The sequence below is a fragment of the Capra hircus genome, chromosome 1 (genome assembly GCF_001704415.2).
Source record: "Capra hircus breed San Clemente chromosome 1, ASM170441v1, whole genome shotgun sequence".
NCBI lineage: Eukaryota > Metazoa > Chordata > Mammalia > Artiodactyla > Bovidae > Capra > Capra hircus.
Genome location: NC_030808.1, coordinates 63,663,678 through 63,685,463, shown reverse-complemented (window position 1 = coordinate 63,685,463; position 21,786 = coordinate 63,663,678). Strand labels below are relative to the sequence as shown.

The 21,786-nt window shown below is 39.0% G+C and overlaps 1 protein-coding gene across 1 annotated transcript in view; it reads right to left on the bottom strand.

Annotated features, from left to right (window-relative positions):
- C1H3orf30 (chromosome 1 C3orf30 homolog) overlaps positions 1 to 21,138 on the bottom strand; it is a 42,339-nt gene extending 21,201 nt beyond the window's left edge. The window contains exons 1-3 of the mRNA XM_005674980.2: positions 19,909 to 21,138; positions 19,038 to 19,184; positions 12,951 to 13,013 (exon numbers count right to left, since the gene is read on the bottom strand). Coding sequence (XP_005675037.1) covers positions 12,951 to 13,013; positions 19,038 to 19,184; positions 19,909 to 21,138 — 1,440 coding nt within the window. The remainder of the gene's footprint in view (positions 1 to 12,950; positions 13,014 to 19,037; positions 19,185 to 19,908) is intronic.

Below are 21,786 nucleotides of genomic sequence, written 5' to 3'. Positions count from 1 at the left end.
GATGTGAGGTAACACCTCATTGTGGTTTGGTTTACATTTCCCTAATGACAAATGATGTCATGTTTATTCTTTAAATGGAGGAGGGAAAGGGATGTGCCCCAGAAAAGTGTTCTAGTAGCTTGATTCTCAATTACTGTGAGGAGATGGAGGAAGACAGTGAGTGAGGGTCAACAGGATTGCTCAGGGAAGAATCTAGTATCAATATTATTGATAATAACATTACTAAAATAATAAGAACTTACAGTACCAGGTACTTTTGTAGGTGCTTTTCCATAGTATCTCATTCAATAACATTTGAGGCACTCACACCTCATATCTATAGGAATAACTCCTCTTTTAGAAGTATTCTTAAGGGATTGATTCCTTCAAGGGAGGTCATACTTATGAACCCTTTTTGCTCTGACATGGAAACTTTTATTCCCATCACCTTTTTTTCCCTGTGTGTCATGTCCTCTGTCAGTTTTACTCTGAAAAGGCAGGGACTCCTCCTCCTTTTCTAGTGGACAGCCAGCTCCACCCAGAGTCGCACCTTTCATATTTACTCGTGGTCTGGAACTACTTCCTACCACGCAGGGACTAAGAACTGAACATACTTTTTGCTGATTGACTCAGGCCTGAGTCACTGAGTGTGAGGCTGGATCTCCATTTTCTCCCTTCTTCTTTCAGTCAAACATATTGAGTCAGGAGCACTGGACCATACCAAGTGCATCCCCTCTGGCCCACTGCCTCATTGTGAAAGGTCAAAGGACAGCTCTGAAATGCATATAGATTGCCAGTGAGAAGGGCTGAAGTGACTGTGGAGGAGTAGTTAGAGGTGATCTGCTTCATGGAACACAGCAAAGTGTTAGGGCTGAAAACCAATGGACTAAATTCAGTAATTTCAGATGTTACTGATAACATCCAAGTCTTTGATCACTAATAATATCAATAACCTCAGATATGGAGATGACACCACAATATGGCAGAAAGTGAAGAAGAACTAAAAAGCCTCTTGATGAAAGTGAAAGAGGAGAGTGAAAAAGTTGGCTTAAAGCTCAACATTCAGAAAACTAAGATCATGGCATCTGGTCCCATCACTTCATGGGAAATAGATGGGGAAACAGTGGAAACAGTGTCAGACTTTATATTTTGCGGCTCCAAAATCACTGCAGAAGGTGATTGCAGCCATGAAATTAAAAGACGCTTAGTCCTTGGAAGAAAAGTTATGACCAACCTAGATAGCATATTAAAAAGCAGAGATATTACTTTTCCAAAAAAGGTCTGCCTAGTCAAGGCTATGGTTTTTCCAGTGGTAATGTATGGATGTGAGAATTGGACTGTGAAGAAAGCTGAGTGCTGAAGAATTGATGCTTTTGAACTGTGGTGTTGGAGAAGACTCTTGAGAGTCCCTTAAACTGTAAGGAGATCCAACCAGTCCATCCTAAAGGAGATCAGTCCTGGATGTTCATTGGATGGACTGATGCTGAAGCTGAAACTCCAATACTTTGGCCACCTCATGCGAAGAGTTAACTCAATGGAAAAGACCCTGATGCTGGGCAGGATTGGGGGCAGGAGGAGAAGGGGACGACAGAGGATGAGATGGCTGGATGGCATCACTGACTCGATGGACTTGAGTTTGGGTAAACTTCGGGAGTTGGTGATGGACAGGGAGGCCTAGCGTGCTGCGATTCATGGGGTCACAAAGAGTCGGACACGACTGAGCGACTGAACTGAACTGAATATTGTTGACCCTTCAATATTTGGGTCAATTTTGTTCTACCAGCTGATTAATTATATCTTAGTCATGTCTCTCAAAGTTCTCCCATAGGTTCACTGTAAGTTTATCAGCTTTCACCTAGTTTTGCTAGCCAACAGTCAACAGAAAGAGTGTTTATCTGCCTGGAGAACATTTATTGAGTCTGGGCACAGGCACATTTTATGGACAACTGAAGGAAAAACGAAAGAAACTTTGAAGTTCTAAGCATAGATTTTAAAAATATAATTGTTAGACATAAAATTCAGGTATAAAAAAGGGATTTGTGCATGACTATTCAAACAGGAGCTTAATTCATTGTAATATACCACGTAATTACACCAAGTCACTAGGGAAACAATATGAACAATCAAGTCTGTTTTAATGCTCAAACAGAAATTAAATGAAAGGTTCAGACAATAGTAGTATCATATGATCATCTCAGTTATGATTGCTGGGTACTCTCAGACCATGTAGACCTCGTTAAGGTTTTTAGCTTTTAAATACCAGTTTGACTGGTTGCACATTTCACACAATGTAGACACTCTTCAGAGGATAAAGGTAATAAGGAAGTGACATTCTGCCTCTCCCACAGGTGTGTACAGAGTAGTATAACATGTTTGAGTTTTGCTGTAGGTTAAAAATCAGAAGAAGACTATTCCAAGGAATAGATTAAATTGCATCCACTAATGTCAGACTATAACAGGCAGGGTCAAGGGGAAAATAGTAAAAATATCTTGGAGGTATTAAGAAATAAGGAAAGAGATCTTACACCAATTATCTCCTAAAAGTACTGTTACAAATTATTTTCTGCATGTTTTCTGATTGAAAATTCTATAAACAGCTTTGAGATATGATGGATTTGTATGCTTTTGGGAACTGCATATAAATTGCTAATATTCTTTTCTTTCTCCTCTTTGGGATTTGTGAACATGTTTCTGTTCAGTGCTTTGGAGGAATGAGTATTGAAATATCAATGCACGGATAAGTATACGTGTATATGTTTTGTATGATTAACCAGAAGTATTTGTAACTGTTCTATGAATTTTACAAAGATACTCAGCAGATTTTTACTTAAAAAATAAAACATATTTAGGCAGAGTCACTACAATGACCATTCAAAAATGATTTTTCAGAGTGGGCAACAAAACATAGTGTTGACACCGATGGTTGTAAACAATGTTGAGGAGAGATTCATTCTTTGTAAATTTCACTTTTCTTCCTGTTTTGTATCATGTCCTGTACCTGAGGAGAATGAAAAAAAATTTTTTTTCCACTCGAAGTTTTGATTTACTTGGTACTATCATATCTTTTAGGGTTAAAATATATAGAAAATCAAAATATAGACATCCTTATATTGACTTGATACAAATAATTTAGATTTTGATAACTCAAGGAGAACCACTAAAAGTATAATATTAAGAAGATTATTAGGGTAGTGACCTTTTTCTGTATGATACTGTAAATACATAGCATATACGTTAGTCAAAACCTATAGTGTAAAACACAATGAGTGAAAGTCACTGAGTTGTGTCTAACTGTTTGCAACCCCGTGGGCTACACAGCCCATGGAATTCTCCAGGCCAGAATACTGGAGTGGGTAGCCGTTCCCTTCTCCAGCAGATCTTCCCGACCCAGGAATCGAACGAGGGTCTCCTGCATTGCAGGTGGATTCTTTACCAACTGAGCTACCAGGGAAGCCCATACATGAAGAAACTCTATGTAAATCATGAACTTTAGTTAATGTATCAAACTGGCTGACCAATTGTAACAAATGTACCATAATAATGCAGAATATTAATAGTAGAGGAAGTAAGGGGAGGAGATGGGAGTAAGTGGGAATTCACTGTACATTCTGCTTAAATTTTCTGTAACCTCAAACTATTCTAAAAAATAAAGCATATTAATTTAAAAAAATCACCTCAATGTAAAACCAAAAAGCAAACTGAGTGTAACTTCTAAATAGAAAAATGGAACAATAAAGGAAGACAAAAAGTAGAGGAAAAGAAACAACACAGGGGTGACAAATAGCATAGATTCAAACCCCAATATATCTTTAACATCAAATATAAAAGGACTACTCTAATTAAAAGCTTGCCAGATTTGAATAATTATAAAAATTATATGCAATTAATATTTATAAGAAAGATGTCTAAAACGTAAGGACAGGGAAAAGTTAAAAGTCATAAAGATGGAAAATATATACCATTTAAACATTGAGTAAAATAAATCTGGTGTAGCTATAACAATATTGGAAAGAGTAGTTAGAGTTCATGTTATACTTCTTAATGATAAAAAATTCAATTTACCAGAAAAATATAAGAACCTAAATTTATAAGCACCTAATAACATAGCCTCAATTACATATATACAGCATAAATTGACAATAATATTGGAAAACTTGAATAACATGTTTAACAAACCTGATCCAGTGGATGTATTTAGACACTTCTCAATAACTGAAGAATAAACATTTTTTCAATCCCAATTAATTCACTCACAACAATTAACTTATATGCTGCATCATAAAGCAAGTAAATACATTTCAAAGATTTGAAATCTTGCTCTAGGAGTAAAGTGCAATCAACTTTGAAGTCAATAACCAAAGGACAACAAGAAACCAATATTTAGGTATTTATATAAATAATCTACTGTCCAAAAATCCATATGTTGCAGAATAAGTCATAAAGAAAATTAGAAACTATTTTGAACTAAATAAAGTAAAAATACCACACACTTAAATCTATGTGATAAAACCGTAAAAGCATATATTATATATTAATAATATATAGTTTAATATGTGAAGATATATATTAATAATATATAGTTTAATATATGAAGATCTGCTTCCTATATGCAAGAAGAAACACTAAAAAATGAATTCTTCAAATAACACCTGTGTACTGTAGACAAAATACAAACCCTCATCTAAAAGAAAAAGAATGCAAACTGAAAGAAAACAAAAGGTCTAACAACTACATGAAGGTTCTGGACACTAAGCAAATACAGGTAGGTTTTGAAGAGGAGTCTAAATGTAGAACAAATGATCAACATGAATGAATTCCTCAGTTTTCATAATTTTGACCCAGTGACAGTCATGACCCACAGACATAGCTGTGGCTGCACCAGAATACCTCAAACTCTGATAGAAAACCCATTGGTTTTCTGGAGGGAAAAAATCACAGAAACTGGCCTGGTCAAATGTCAGATGCTGAAGAGTGAGGGGGAATCCTCGAAGAGGGAAGGTCTGTGCATGAACTCTGCGCACGCCTTAGGCTGCCTTCTGAATCACGCATTCATAGGTCAGATTCAAACTAGCAGTAGCAAAAAGAAGTGGCCACAGAAGGCAAGAGAGAGTGCGCACAGTTCAAATCTAACCGTGTTAACAGCCAGGTAAACAGACACAAGCACACCATCACTTGGCAGAAGAATATGACAGAGCACAGTCTGCACAGCACAATGTTTATGATGTTCAAGATGCAATCGAAATTATCCTAGTTATAGAAAACCTGCTGCTGCTGCTGCTGCTGCTGCTGAGTCACTTCAGTCGTGTCTGACTCTGTGCGACCCCATGGACGGCAGCCCACCAGGCTCCCCCGTCCCAGGGATTCTCTAGGCAAGAACACTGGAGTGGGTTGCCATGTCCTTCTCCAATGCATGAGAGTGAAAAGTGAAAGTCAAGTCACTCGACTCTTAGCGACCCCATGGACTACAGCCCACCAGGCTTCTGCGAGAATGCAACTCATTTAAATGAAAAAGACAATCTTTACTTCTTCCTTTCTGATTTGGAAGGCTTTTACTTTTTTAATTTAAAGTAGTTATTTATGCCAAATTGCTCTGGCTAGGACTTCCAGTGCAAGGAGCACATGGAGAGTAAATATACTATTTTCTATTTTTGCATATGTTTGAAATGTTCAATAGTTGAAGAAAATTTACAGACAAGCAGCATAAAAAGAACATCCAAAACATATTTTGTTCCTTGAAGAAGAAGAAAGGGGGTAAGGGGGGAGAGATAGAAACAGTATTTGAAAAAATACTGGCTGCCAAAAATTTCAAAATAGATGAAAAACATTAAAACCCAAAGGTCTGGAACTCCTATTTCTTCTAAGACCAGATTTCCCTCTTGTTTAAAACAACTAAAAAAAATGAACAACATATAAGAAACAATGGTTTTCAAGATATTAGGCAACAAAGGACAGTGCTTTGTGAGAGTCAGGAAAGAAATGAAGTGAGCCTTATGAGTGTTTATCTATTGTTTTCAGAAAGCTTCCTGGCCTCATGGCCGGGAAAGTGAACCCAAGAAGACCTTGGCAGACCCCTAAGTTGAGCAGATGGAGCTGAGATCCTGAGAAAAGCGTGGTAGCTATAGTCCGCAGGACAGAGTGCCAGAGAGGAGAGAACTGTGCAGAAAGAACTCTGGAATCTGCAGAAGTTCCCCTTGAAATAATGCCCTGTGTGTGGATCAGTACATGTGTGTGAGGAAACCCCCTGAGGCCATGGAAAGAACCAAGCCAAGGATATTGCCTAGTATCACCAAACTGGAAAACCTAGCGTGATTCATGGGGCACTGGGTAGAGGACTCACAAGGGTCTTGCCTCAGGAGTAGGGAATACTTAGTCCAAGATGAACACTGTTCTGCCTCTCTCAAGAAAATATCTTGAAAGCAAAGCTGGAAAGGATCAGATTGTTTCCAACTAAATCAGCTGGGTCCCCGAATAAAGTCCAAGAATATTTACATGAATGCCAAAAAAAAAAAGAAAATCCAGTACCTACTAAGGTAACATTTATAATATATTGCACCAATCAAAAATTACCAGGCATGAAAGTGACAGTGTGAAAGTGTTAGTCGTTCAGAGTTAGTCCGACTCTTTGTGACCCTAATGACTATAGCCTACCAGGCTTCTCTGTCCATGGGATTTTCCAGGAAAGGAAACTGGAGTGGGTTGCCATTCCCTTTTCCAGGGGATTTTTCTGACCCAGGGATCAAACCTGGGTCTCCTGCATTGCAGGCAGATTTTTTTTTCACCATCTGAGACTCCAGGACACCTACCTGTCACAATGTTATATGTCAACTATATCTCAATAAAAAAATTACCAGACATTAAAAACAAGCAGCAAAAGCAATTATTATAACTATACTCTCTATGTTAAAAAAGTTAAGATATTGACACTACAGAAAAGATAAAAACTAAATTGGGGATGAAAAGTGTACTGTAGATACTATACAACAAAAGATCAATACCCTTGAAGACAGCAATAGAAAACTGATATGTGGAAAGGGAAAAGAAGAGTAAAAGAATTAACAGAGAATTAGGAAATTGTGAGACAACTTCAATTGCCCCCATATATATGTGATTGGAGCTCCCAGAGGAGAGGGATGGGATAGATAAGTGTTCGAAAAAACAGTGGCTACCAAATTTCCAAATACGCTGAAAACCATAAGCCCATAACTAACTTTCTTAGTTCAAAGCACCAGAGCATACGAAACATGAAAAAAACTACAACAATACCACTTTAAGTGGGAGTGTAAACTTGTCTGAGTATTTTGGAAAACTTTTGGTCAGCCATCTGTTAAAGCTGAACTTCTGTCAATAACCTATTTCTAAGCAATTACACTTCTAGGTCTGAACCCAATAGAAATTTGTGCACATGTGCGCCAAGAGACAAGTACACGAATGTTCACCGCAGCATTACTCGTAAAGACCAAAAAAAAAAAAAACCAAAAAAAAACAAACAACAACAACAATCAAACGTCTAACTCAGAATACAGAATACAAAAATGAAAAGGAATGAATAATATGCACAAGATGAGAGAATCCCAGAAACATCAGTTCAGTTCAGTTGCTCAGTCATGTCTGACTCTTTGTGACCCCATGGACTACACCAGGCCTCCCTGTCCATTACCAACTACCAGATTTTACTCAAACCCATGTCCATTGAGTCGGTGATGTCATCCAACCATCTCATCCTCTGTTGTCCCCTTCTCTTCCCATCTTCAATCTTTCCCAGCATCAGGGTCTTTTCCAAAGAGTCTGCTCTTCCCATCAGGTGGCCAAAGTATTGGAGTTTCAGCTTCAGCATCAGTCTTTCCAATGAATATTCAGGACTGATTACCTTTAGGATTAACTGGTTGGATCTCCTTGCACTCCAAGGGACCCTCAAGAGTCTTCTCCAACACTACAGTTCAAAAGCATCAATTCTTTTGCTCAGCTTTCTTTATAGTCAAACTCCCACATCCACATGTGACTACTGGAAAAGCCATAGCTTTGACTAGATGGACCTTTGTTGGCAAAGTAATGTCTCTGCTTTTTAATATCTGTCTAGGTTGGTCATAACTTTCTTTCCAAGGAGTAAGCGTCTTTTAATTTCAAGGCTGCACTCAACATTTGCAGTGATTTGGGAGCCCCCCAAAATAAAGTCTGTCACTGTTTCCACTGTTTCCCCATCTATTTGCCATGAAGTGATGGGACTGGATGCTATGATCTTAGTTTTCTGAATGTTGAATTTTAAGCCAACTTGTTCACTCTCCTCTTTCCCTTTCATCAAGAGGCTCTTTAGTTCTTCTTCAATTTCTGCCATAAGGGTGGTGTCATCTGCATATCTGAGGTTATTGATATTTCTCCCAGCAATCTGATTCCAGCTTGTGCTTCCTCCAGCCCAGCATTTCTCATGATGTACTCTGCATGTAAGTTAAACAAGCAGGGTGACAATATACAGCTTTAACGTACTCCTTTCCCAATTTAGAACCAGTCTGTTGTTCCATGTCCAGTTCTAACTGTTGCTTCCTGACCTGCATACAGATTTCTCAAGAGGCAGGTCAGGTGGTCTGGTATTCCCATCTCCTTCAGAATTTTCCATAGTTTGTCATGATCCACACAGTCAAAGGCTTTGGCATAGTCAATTAAGCAGAAGTAGATGTTTTTTCTGGAACTCTTTCACTTTTTTGATGATCCAGTGGACATTTGCAATTTGATCTCTGGTTCCTCTGCCTTTTCTAAATCTAGCTTGAACATCTGGAAGTTCACGATTCATGTACTGTTGAAGCTTGGCTTGGAGAATTTTGAGCATTCCTTTGCTAGTGTGTGAGATGAGTGCAATTGTGCAGTAGTTTGAGCATTCTTTGGCATTGCCTTTCTTTGAGATTGGAATGAAAACTGACCTTTTCCAGTCCAGTGGCCACTGGTAAATTTTCCAAATTTGCTGGCATATTGAGTGCAGCTCTTTCACAGCATCATCTTTTAGGATTTGAAATATATCAACTGGAATTCCATTACCTCCACTGGCTTTGTTCATAGTGATGTTTCCTAAGGCCCACTTGACTTCACATTCCAGGATATGTGGCTCTAGGTGAGTGATCACACCATCATGATTATCTGGGTCATGACGATCTTTTTTTGTACAGTTCTTCTGTGTATTCTTGCCACCTCTTCTTAATATCTTCTGCTTCTGTTAGGTCCATACCATTTCTGTTCTTTTTGAGCCCATCTTTGCATGAAAATTTCCCTTGGTATCTCTAATTTTTTTTGAAGAGATTTCTAGTTTTTCCCATTCTATTGTTTTCCTCTATTTCCTTACACTGACCACTGAAGAAAGCTTTCTCATCTCTCCTTGTTATTCTTTGGAACTCTGCATTCAAATAGGTATATATTTTCTTTTCTCCTTTGCCTTTTGCTTCTCTTCTTTTCATAGCTATTCGTAAGGGCTCCTCAGACAACCATTTTGCCTTTTTGTATTTCTTTTTCTTGGGGATGGTCTTGATCATTGTCTCCTGTACAACGTCACAAACCTCCATCCATAGTTCTTTTGGCACTCTATCAGATCTAATCCCTTGAATCTATTTGTCACTTCCACTGTAAAATCATACAGGATTTGATTTAAGTCATACCTGAATGGTCTAGTGGTTTTCCCTACTTTCTTTAAGTCTGAATTTGGCAATAAGGAGTTCATGATCTGAGCCACAGTCAGCTCCACAGTCAGCTCAAAAGAAGCCGGCCCACAAATAGTATGATTAGCAGGTTCCATTTATATAAAATCCAAAGAGTCAAGCTAATCTAGAAGTTAGAATAGTGGTTATTTTCTGGAAAAGAAAGGATAGTGATTGGAAAATGGTCACCATGTGGGATTCTGAGGGGATGCGAACTTTCTATCTTTTGACCTGAGTGGTGATTTCCTGGCTCTGTTGAAGTAGTGATAGTCAAGTTGTGCAGATTTGATCCCTGTAATTTTCTGTATGTATGCTTGAAAAGTTTTAACATGATTTCCCATATTACCAGAAGGAAGAAAAATCATACAATCATCTCAATAGATGTAGAAAAATAATTTGAAAAAATTTAATAATTCATGGCAAAACATCTCAGAAAACAGACTATAAAGGGAACTGCCCTAATATTATTAGTAGCATTTATAAAGCACAATAAACACCATAATTAACGGTTAAATAAGAATTTTTTTTAAAGATTGAGTGCCAGCAAGGTAAACCACTGTAGCTACTTCTATTCAACATCAATTCTGCTGGAGATCCCTAACCAGTGTTCTGTATCAGTCAGGATTCCAACAGGAAACAATACTTTCAAAACAGAAAAATTCAAAGAGGTTTATTCAAAAAAGGTAACTGTTTTTAAAGAAGTAGGCATTAGGTAGTCACAGGAGATAATGCAATAATCCAAGGCTAGGAAACACTGAACTTTGAGACTGAAAGCCAAGAGGAGGGAACATTACTGTAATTCAGGAGAAAAGAGCTGTATAAAGTAAGATGCTTTAAGAGAACCACTGACTTCCAGAAAACTCAGGACAAATAGATCATGGAGAAAAGGACAGGGGAATAAATCTGATCTCATCCTCTTTCCTCCTTGCTATCTTTCTCCAGGGTTTCCACTGGCTTAACCCACTGTGAATCAAAAGGAATGAGAGCCTATTGATCTAGTCCATGCAGATTATCTTCTTTGCAGGGTAAAGAAGAGATGAAGGTAGATCTGAGGGGGTTATAAGACAAGCAATAAGACAGACAGAAAGAAAAGGATAGGGATTGGAAAGGTTAAATATGATATGATTGTATATGCTGGAATACCCAAAATATCTACAAGTGCTTGATTAGAAATATTGAGTTTAACAAGGTTGCTGCAAATAAGATCAAGAAAAATTAGTTACACATCTATATGTCAGAAATTAGAACCTGAAGTTTTAAAGGTTTCTATTTATAATAGCATTAAAATTATAAAATACCTATGAATAAATCCATCAAAAGATATGTAATATCTTTATGTAACTCATAATGATACTGGAAGAAATTAAAGACCTAGATAAATGGAGAGGATATAAAGCTTATTGTTTCAAGCTGGTATTCAATACTTCTCCCCAAATTGATCAACAGAGCCAAAGCAATCTCCCCACAAAATCCCCTCAGTGTGTGCTAGTGTGTGTGTGTGTGTGTGTGTAACTTAACAAATAATTCTAAATGCTGAAAAGGAAATGCACACACCTAAGAACAACCAAGATACTTTAAAAGAAGAGTAAGATGTGAGGACCTGTTCTGGTAGATATTAAGACTTACTATGGGGCATTCTAACTAAGAGATTCTTGTCGTGGAGCAAGGGTCAACAAATATACTACAGGAGTCAAATAAAAAACCAGTGTGGAAAGTACTGTCTTTTCCTATAAGGTGCTTGGTCAATTGGATGTCTGCTTGAAAGAAAATAAAGCTTGACCTCACCTCACATCCTACACAAAATCAATTCCAAACCGATTCGATATAAATGTAAAAAGCAAAACAAAACAAAACCTATAAAAAAGAGGGGTTTGTATTATCTTCTACAAGATAATACAGGGACTAAGGTAAGGAGCTTGGGCTAAGGAGACACTTTTAATATAGGACACCAGAAGTAATAAAATAAATTTGAATATATAAAAATTAAAAATTCCTGTTCATCAAAAGATACCTTTAAGAGATAAAATACGAAGGCAAAGAGTCGAAGAAGATACATGTAACAAACATATCAACAAAGAGTTCATAACCAGAATATATAGAAAACTGCTACAAATGATTTAAAAAGACAATAGAAAAGAAATATTTCCAAATGGCCAATAAACAAATGAAAAAGAATGCAACTGCTTTAGTACTCAGGAGAAATAAGTTGAACCTGAAATGATTTATTACTGTTCATCCATTAAAAAGGCTAATGCTGAAAAGATTGGTAATGTTGTTGGGTGTAAGTGGTAAGGATGTAAGACAAATAAAACTCTAATACACACTGCTAGTGGGAGTGTAAATTGGTGAAATTTCCTTGGAGGATCATTTGATGTAATCTACTAGAGCTGAGCTACATATACTTTAGAATCCAGCATTCTCTCTTGTGGGTATGTACCCAAGGGAAATGTGTATTTATGTGTACCAAGAGACATACGCATGAAAGTTCCTAGGAAAAAGTTTTGTAATAGGTTATCCTGAAGGTCCATATCTATCACAGAATGAATAACTTGTGGCATTTCAAGTGATGAGTGCTATATAGCAATGAAAATAAATGAACTACAGCCACACACAATAGCATGGATTAATTTCACAGACACAATTTTGAGTAAAAGAATGAACAAATGAATCTCTACTACATGGCTCCCTTTATGAAAGTTTAAAAGGTTGACAAGTCTACACAGATACAAGGAACAAACTAGTGGTTACCAATGTAGGGGCAGGGGGCAAATGACTGGGTGTAAGACAGGCTCAAGCATGTATTGTACAACATGGGGAATATAGACAATATTTTGTAATAACTGTAAATGGAAAGTAAGCTTTAAAAATTGCATAAAAATTTAAAACTAAAAATATTTTTAAATCTAAAAAATAAAGCAGTTTGGTTTTAAAAGTCATGTTCTTAACCACTAAAAGAAATAAAATAAAAATTTCAAAAATCTGAGAAGTCTAAACAAAAGTGTTTTATGATTCATGTTTCATGGCAAAATTTAAACGAAAAGTGAGAATGTCATTACCATAAAAGTCAGAATAATAGTCCCTTTGTAGGAAGTGATAACCTTGAGGAAACCGAAGGGGATTTCTCAGATGCTGACAATGTTTAGTTTTTTGTCTTTTTTTTCAAACCTGAATGGTGATTACAGATATGCTCACTTCATGATCATTGACTGAGCTGCACATGTTTTGTACGCTTGTGTGTGTGCTATATTTTATAACAAAAGAATAACAAGGTTGTTTTTTTCTCCCATTCCATACCTGGCACAGCATAAAATTCAGGGGATCCTCTGGCTTTTCATAGACTAAGTTTTCAGTGATCTGCTGAGAGAGAGAAAGATATTACATTATGATTTTGAACTAAACTTATGTGGTCAGATTTGAAACAGCTCAACTGGAATTCCATCACCTCCACTAGCTTTGTTCATAGTGATGCTTTCTAAGGCCCACTTGACTTCACATTCCAAGATGTCTGGCTCTAGATTAGTGATCACATCATCATGATTATCTGGGTCGTGAAGATCTTTTTTGTACAGTTCTTCCGTGTATTCTTGCCACCTCTTCTTAATATCTTCTGCTTCTGTTAGGTCCATACCATTTCTGTCCTTTATCGAGCCCATCTTTGCATGAAATGTTCCCTTGGTATCTCTAATTTTCTTGAAGAGATCTCTAGTCTTTCCCATTGTATTGTTTTCCTCTATTTCTTTGCATTGATAGCTGAAGAAGGCTTTCTTATCTCTTCTTGCTATTCTTTGGAACTCTGCATTCAGATGCTTATATCTTTCCTTTTCTCCTTTGCTTTTCGCCTCTCTTCTTTTCACAGCTATTTGTAAGCCCTCCCCAGACAGCCATTTTGCTTTTTTGCATTTCTTTTCCATGGGGATGGTCTTGATTCCTGTCTCCTGTACAATGTCACGAACCTCATTCCATAGTTCATCAGGCACTCTATCTATCAGATCTAGACCCTTAAATCTATTTCTCACTTCCACTGTATAATCATAAGGGATTTGATTTAAGTCATACCTGAATGGCCTAGCGGTTTTCCCTACTTTCTTCAATTAAGTCTGAATTTGGTAATAAGGAGTTCATGATCCGAGCCACAGTCAGCTCCTGGTCTTGTTTTTGTTGACTGTATAGAGCTTCTCCATCTTTGGCTGCAAAGAATATAATCAATCTGATTTTGGTGTTGACCATCTGGTGATGTCCATGTGTAGAGTCTTCTCTTGTGATGTTGGAAGAGGGTGTTTGCTATGACCAGTGCATTTTCTTGACAAAACTCCATTAGTCTTTGCCCTGCTTCATTCCGCATTCCAAGGCCAAATTTGCCTGTTACTCCAGGTATTTCTTGACTTCCTACTTTTGCATTCCAGTTCCCTATAATGAAAAGGACATCTTTTTTGGGTGTTAGTTCTAAAAGATCTTGTAGGTCTTCATAAAACTGTTCAACTTCAGTTTCTTCAGCATTACTGGTTGGGGCATAGACTTGGATAACTGTAATATTGAATGGTTTGCCTTGGAGACGAACAGAGATCATTCTGTCGTTTTTGAGATTGCATCCAAGTACTGCATTTCGGACTCTTGCTGACCATGATGGCTACTCCATTTCTTCTGAGGGATTCTTGCCCGCAGTAGTAGATGTAATGGTCATCTGAGTTAAATTCACTCATTCCAGTCCATTTTAGTTCGCTGATTCCTAGAATGTCGACGTTCACCCTTGCCATCTCTTGTTTGACCACTTCCAATTTGCCTTGATTCATGGACCTGACATTCCAGGTTCCTATGCAATATTGCTCTTTACAGCATCGGATCTTGCTTCTATCACAGTCATATCCACAACTGGGTATTGTTTTTGTTTTGGCTCCATCCCTTCATTCTTTCTGGAGTTATTTCTCCACTGATCTCCAGGAGCATATTGGGCACCTAATGACCTGGGGAGTTCCTCTTTTGGTATCCTATCATTTTGCCTTTTCATACTGTTCATGGGGAGAAATATCAATATCCTCAGATATGCAGATGACACCACCCTTATGGCAGAAAGTGAAGAGGAGCTACAAAGCCTCTTGATGAAAGTGAAAGAGGAGAGTGAAAAAGTTGGCTTAAAGCTCAACATTCAGAAAACGAAGATCATGGCATCTGGTCCCATCACTTCATGGGAAATAGATGGGGAAACAGTGGAAACAATGTCAGACTTTATTTTTTGGGGGCTCCAAAATCACTGCAGATGGTGATTGCAGCCATGAAATTAAAAGACGCTTAGTCCTTGGAAGAAAAGTTATGACCAACCTAGATAGCATATTCAAAAGCAGAGACGTTACTTTGCCGACGAAGGTCCGTCTAGTCAAGGCTATGGTTTTTCCAGTGGTCATGTATGGATGTGAGAGTTGGACTGTGAATAAGGCTGAGTGCCAAAGAATTGATGCGTTTGAACTGTGGTGTTGGAGAAGACTCTTGAGAGTCCCTTGGACTGCAAGGAGATCCAACCAGTCCATTCTGAAGGAGATCAACCCTGGGATTTCTTTGGAAGGAATGATGTTAAAGCTGAAGCTCCAGTACTTGGGACACCTCATGCGAAGAGTTGACTCATTGGAAAAGACTCTGATGCTGGGAGGGATTGGGGGTAGGGAGAGTAGGGGACGACCGAGGATGAGATGGCTGGATGGCATCACTGACTCGATGGACATGAGTCTGAGTGAACTCTGGGAGATGGTGATGGACAGGGAGGCCTGGCGTGCTGCGATTCATGGGGTCGCAAAGAGTCGAACACGACTGAGTGACTGAACTGAACTGAACTATGTGGTCAGATTATACTTCCTTACTACTGATAAGTTTAGGTAAATTAAGGTAAATTGTGGATGAATAAAGATTTAGTAATAAATAGCAGTGGGTATTTTTCTAGTTTCTAAGATCAAAGTGGTAGTGAGAAGGTTTTGGAGGAAGTTTTTATTTTGAGAATTGTGATTTTGCTAGACTGAGGAATCAATAAATAATTTACTTCAAAGAACAGTGAAACTTTTTCAAGTAAAAATTTTAAAACACAATGATTTTTACATAGAAACTTCCTAAGGCATTTGATTCTAAAAGGTTAAAATGATGTTCTGTGTTTGTAATAACAAATGAGAAAGCATATCAAAGATTTCAGAGACTCACTTTCATACGTTTTGTTGCTGTTAAATAACAAAAATTATTAATAAAGTAAACAGAATTCTCATTTGCAGGGAATAACAATAGGGCAGATTTCTAGTATAAAGTATTCTGATCTGTTTAATGCATGCATACTCATTAATCATTTCACATATATTTCTACTGAACACATTTATAACTAGTTTTTTTATAACTGTTCAATGCATAAGCACTGTTTTTTTCTTGACAGATGAAGAAAATTGCTTACAGAATGATTAAAATTCTACTTTCTAGGGCTTCTGTCCTTCAGTTTAACAATTAGTAGTTCTTTGTTAAAGCCAGAAAGCCCAGAAGTTAGCATTCTCCCACAAAAGGACATTTTAAAGAAAGATGGGGCATAGAACAATGTTAATAAAGGAAATATCACTTATCCCTGTTATATGAGGACACTGAGATTCACAGAAATTAAGTAATCTCCTCCAAATTACAAAGATGAGAAGGAGCAAATTTAGCTTGGAGACTCGGGCTAATAGATTATACAATTTGTGCACTTTCCTCTACATCCTACTTCTTTAAACTTAAATTCTTCCAGCTTAAATGTTTTCATTTGAGGTGGGCCATTCTAACCTGGGCTTCCCTGGTGGCTCAAATGGTAAAGAATCCACTTGCAGTGTGAGAGACCTGGGTTCAATTCCTGGGTTGGGAAGATCCCCTGGAGGAGGGCATGGCAACCCACTCCAGTATTCTTGCTTGGAGAATCCCACAGACAGAGCAGCCTGGCAGGCTACAGTCAATGGGGTCGCAAAGAGTCGGACATGACTGAGCCACTAAGCATGCATTCTTACAACTTTGTAATCACACGATGAAAAGTTGCTTCATGTATGTATGTTATTATATATGTGTATATGCCTTGCTGGGTAATAATATTAACATTAAAATACACATGCAAGGAAAACAGAAACAAAAGCAATCCACAAAACAACAGAACTTTTAAATGTGATAATATATAATTCTATATTGGTCAAGGAATGTCATACTTTAAGGAAGTTTCCAGCTCCATATCCTGAAGTCAGTAAGATTTGTAATTTCAAGAATTAAAAGCAATTTTTCTGACAGTTGATATAAATTTAATCATAATAGTGTATCAGTGGATTATTTATTGACTCTAAGTAATTCTAGATCTTCATTCAGATAGTTGTCATTAGGCATCAACAGATAGGTAAAAGGAGAACTATAGCTTCATTTAATTTTTAAAAATTAATTAATTAATTTTACTTGGAGGCTAATTACTTTACAGTAGTATGGTGGTTTCTGCCATACATTGACATGAATCAGCCACGGGTGTACATGTTTCCCCCAACCTGAACCACCCCCCACCTCCCTCCCCATCCCATCCCTCTGGGTTGTCCCAGTGTGCTGGCTTTTGAGTGCCCTGTTTCATACAGATGAAACAGTTCAAATAGAGGAACTTGGTCATCTATTTCACATATGGTGATATACATGTTTCAATGCTATTCTCTCAAATCATCCCACCCTCACCTTCTCCCAGAGTCCAAAAGTCTGTTCTTTATATCTGTGTCTCTTTTGCTGTCTTGTACATAGTGTCGTTGTTACCATCTTTCTAAATTCCATATATGCATGTTAATATACTGTATTGGTGTTTTTCTTTCTGACTTACTTCACTCTGTATAATAGGCTCCAGTTTCATCCACCTCATTAGAACTGATTCAAATGCATTCTTTTTAATGGCTGAGTAATATTCCATTGTGTATATGTACCACAGGTTTCTTATCCATTCGTCTGCCAATGGACATCTAGGTTGTTTCCATGTCCTAGCTGTTGTAAAGGAGAAGGCAATGGCACCCCAGACCAGTACTCTTGCCTGGAAAATCCCATGGATGGAGGAGTCTGGTGGGCTGCAGTCTGTGGGGTCGCTAAGAGTTGGACACGATGGAGCAACTTCACTTTCACTTTTCACTTTCATGCACTGGAGATGGAAATAGCAACCCACTTCAGTGTTCTTGCCTGGAGAATCCCAGGGACAGGGGAGCCTGGTGGGTTGCTGTCTATGGGGTCACACAGAGTTGGACACAACTGAAGCGACTTAGCAGCAGCAGCAGCTATTGTAAACAGTGCTGTGATGAACTCTGGGGTACATGTGTGTCTTTCAATTCTGGTTTCCTTGGTGTGTATGCCCAGAAGTGGGATTGCTGGGTCATATGGCAGTTCTATTTCCAGTTTTTTAAGGCATTTCCACACTGTTTTCCATAGTGGCTGTACTAGTTTGAATTCCCACCAAAAGTGTAAGAGAGTTCCCTTTTCTCCACACCCTCTCCAGCATTTATTGTTTGTAGACTTTTTGACAGCAGCCATTCTGACTGGCGTGAGATGGTACCTCATTGTGGTTTTGATTTGCATTTCTCTGATAATGAGTGATGTTGAGCACTTTTAATGTGTTTGTTAGCCATCTGTATGTCTTCTTTGGAGAAATGTCTGTTTAGATCTTTGGCCCATTTTTTTATTGGGTCGTTTATTTTTCTGGTATTGAGCTGCATGAGCAGCTTGTATATTTTTGAGATTATTTCTTGGTCAGTTGTAGAAGCAACTTCTAATTACTTCATTTTTATGTGGTTTCTTGAGACTTTCCTGGTGGTCCAGTGGTTAAGACTTCGCCTTCCAATGCAGAGGGGTACGGGTTGGATCCCTGGTGAGGGAGCTAATATCCCACATGCCTTGTGGCCAAAAAACCAAAAAATAAATAATAAGAAGCAATATTGTAACAAATTCAATAAAGAATTTAAAAATGCTCCACATTAAAAAAAAAAATGTGGTTTCTTAGATGGCCACAAGTTGGTCATCTTTTGAAAGTATTATATTCCTGCCTGGGAACTCTTTTTCTCGCCTTTTTAATTGCCAATATTTTGTCCCTCCTTCCTCAGTCCAGCTCAAACTTTAACCCTTGACCAATTTTATTCCCCTAGCAACCAACCTATCAAATCTCTAATTCCTCTAAAGGGCTTCATATTATGGTAAGAATCATTCACTTGGTGTTTATCATTTACTATCTTAGATTAATACTCTTAATGCATTTACTGACTGACACAAAGATTATATCCTTTTTATAGCAAACACCTTTTCTTGCACCTTTTAAGAACCAGGTCAGTGTTTGTCTTTTATATTATAATTACTTTAAAACTCACATTTTTAAAAAGAGATTGAGAGGTTTACCTGGAATATTTGCAGAATGTGGTGTTTCTCCATGTATCGAAGTGAAACTTGATAAGGATCTTCATATACTATAGGAGGGAATCGCCTCTTAAAAGGTTGACTGTATGCGTCAGAAACCCTTCTTTCCTGGTATGATGAAAAATCGTCCTAAAATGGAAATATCCCCGAAGAAAGTCTTTAATGAATAGAAAATTCCCTGGAAGTTTTGTTGCTACTGTTGATGTTATCAGTGGAATTTGGTATTGACGGGATCTGAACTCTAGAAACTAAAGACCTTATGAGAGACCTGGCTGATCCTTCAGGCAATGTAATGTACCTCAGGTCTTGAGAGAGGCCTTAGACATTGCCAGTCTACTTTTCCCTTCACAGAGATACTCAACGGACTCCAAATTCCTTTTCTTTGGCAGAAGCTCAGAGAGGGGAAATGAGTTAGTTTCCCAGGGTTAGCAGCAGAACCAGGACTTGAAACCCAGGATTCCTGCATCCTGGTTCATTGATCCTGCCTGAATGGTCTACTTAGGGTAGCTGAGAAGGCAACCCATCTCGTTATCTCCCACCCTACTCCTGCCTTCCTGAATCCTCTCCCAGAACCCTGGCTTGATCTCCAACCTCCCAAAGTGAAAGTGAAAGTGAAGTTGCTCAGTCGTGTCCGACTCTTGGCGACCCCGTGGACTGTAGCCCACCAGGCTCCTCTGTCCATGGGATTCTCCAGGCATGAATACTGGAGTGGGTTGCCATTTCCTTCTCCAGGGGATCTTCCTGACCCAGGAATCGAACCCACGTTTCCTGCATTGCAGGCAGACGCTTTAACCTCTGAGCCACCAGGGAAGCTCAGCCTCCCAGGTGGGTATCAAATATCCTTTTAACCTACAGGCTCGACTTCCATGGGCTGAGGTTTTTCTCGACTGATGATATAGTCCAGTTTAGATGAAATGGAGGGAAACTTTTCAGAGTAGGCCGGTTCTTTTGTTTGGAAAGTACTGTTATCAAATGGCATGAAGACTCGCAGGTCAGCTTCACTCTCACTGTCACTTTCAATGGAAGTCTTAGATACGCTGGCATCTGTCTGGCTAGGCTCAAATTTGCAGGGTTGCACTTTGAAGTCCTCCTCTTCTTCCTCCTTGCCGTAGCCAAGCTGTCTGAATAATTCGTCATTAGACTGTTCTCTGTAGTCAAAGCTGTTGTCTTCTGTGTAATCATCCTCTTCGTCCAGTAAGCCATCAGTCTGGTCAGATTCACCACCAGCCTTGTCAGTGTCAGTCTCAGGGTGTTCAGCTGGCTTAGTAGCCTGGTCATGCACTTTGAGGTGAGCCTTTGCAGCTCTTCTGTGGTCAGCTTTGTCAGATGGTCTCTGATCAATTCGTTCATAAGTTTTTTTCTCTATCAGGCCGGACAATCTACTTTCGATCTGTTGAGCAGTTCTTTGGTCGGCTGGTCGGGGCATTCTGTGATCACTCTGCCCATGGGCTCTTTGTAAAGATGCCACAGATGGCTTTTGGTCAAACTGTTCAGAAGCTATTCTCTCAGCTAGGCTGGACGTTCGCTGTTCAGTGTGCTCATAAGGACCTTGTTCAGGCAGAGCAGACATCTGGTTGTCAGTCTGTTCAGACCTGACACCATCAGCTTGGCTAGATGCCTTGCTGTCTATCTCTTCTGACATCCTCTGATTAGCCTGACCGGATGTTCTACCACTGGCAAAATTAGCATGGTCAGATGCTCTGAGGTCAGCCTGATCAGATGTTCTTTCTCCCATGTGTTCATCTACTTTGCGGTCAGCTCGATTAACTACGTTGGGTTCAGCCAGGCCAGACACCATTTGGGCAGTCTGGTCAGCTGCTCTGTCGTCAGTCCGGTCATCTGCCTCCACTTCATACTGGTTCTGCCCGCTGTCTTCCTGGCCATCTGTCTGGCTGTCATCTGGGGGCTTGGCTGGTCTCTGGATTTCCGAGGATTCGGTGGGAGCCTCTTCTGGAGGCTCTTCCATTTTCTGCCTGGTACCCAGCTGGTCTAGATTGCCAGACTCTGTGGGTGGGGTCGGACCTGGGTCGTCTAGGCAACCATCAGAACGTTTGCGAGTGATAACAATGCCCATGGGCTTCATTCCGGGCCTCCGCGCTGGTTCTTCCAGGCATGCTGGAGAATGCTAGTGAGTGTCGGGCAGTGAGCAGGACTTCCTGCGGCTGCCTCGGGACTAGCTGCCTCTGGGTGCTCAGCGTGGATGCCGCTCAAGATGCGAGCTCAGCTCACCTTCTCCCAAGAAGAGGGGATGACTACAGGCTGGTGTCGCCAACCGCCCAGTGAGCAGGCCTCAGGGCTCTGTGAAATGGTGCCTTACAGCGCTCCCCTCCTTGTTTTTTTCTTGCAGAGGCCCAGAGTGTTGTGTGTGAAATAGAATCCTACAGGTATCTCTGGAATCAACAGAACACGCGTCCAACCACACGAGGGCGGCATACCTGAACAGAGGTTACTGCTGCCATCAAACAGACCCATGATTCATTGGCTACTTATATAACCACAGTTGTAGTGCAGAGTATGATATTACTGCTGGGTACTGTCATTGTAAATGGTCCTGCTAAATGTTATTTTTCTTTATAAACTCTAATTGAAAACCAAACTCAGTTTTTTTTTTTTTTCTTAAAAAAAAAAATCTTAAAAAACACTGCCTTTACAAACAGTACTGTTTTTGGTGGTACCAGGAAGAGAATGGGTTCTAAAATCACACCATCCAATGGTCTTACAGCAGAAAGGA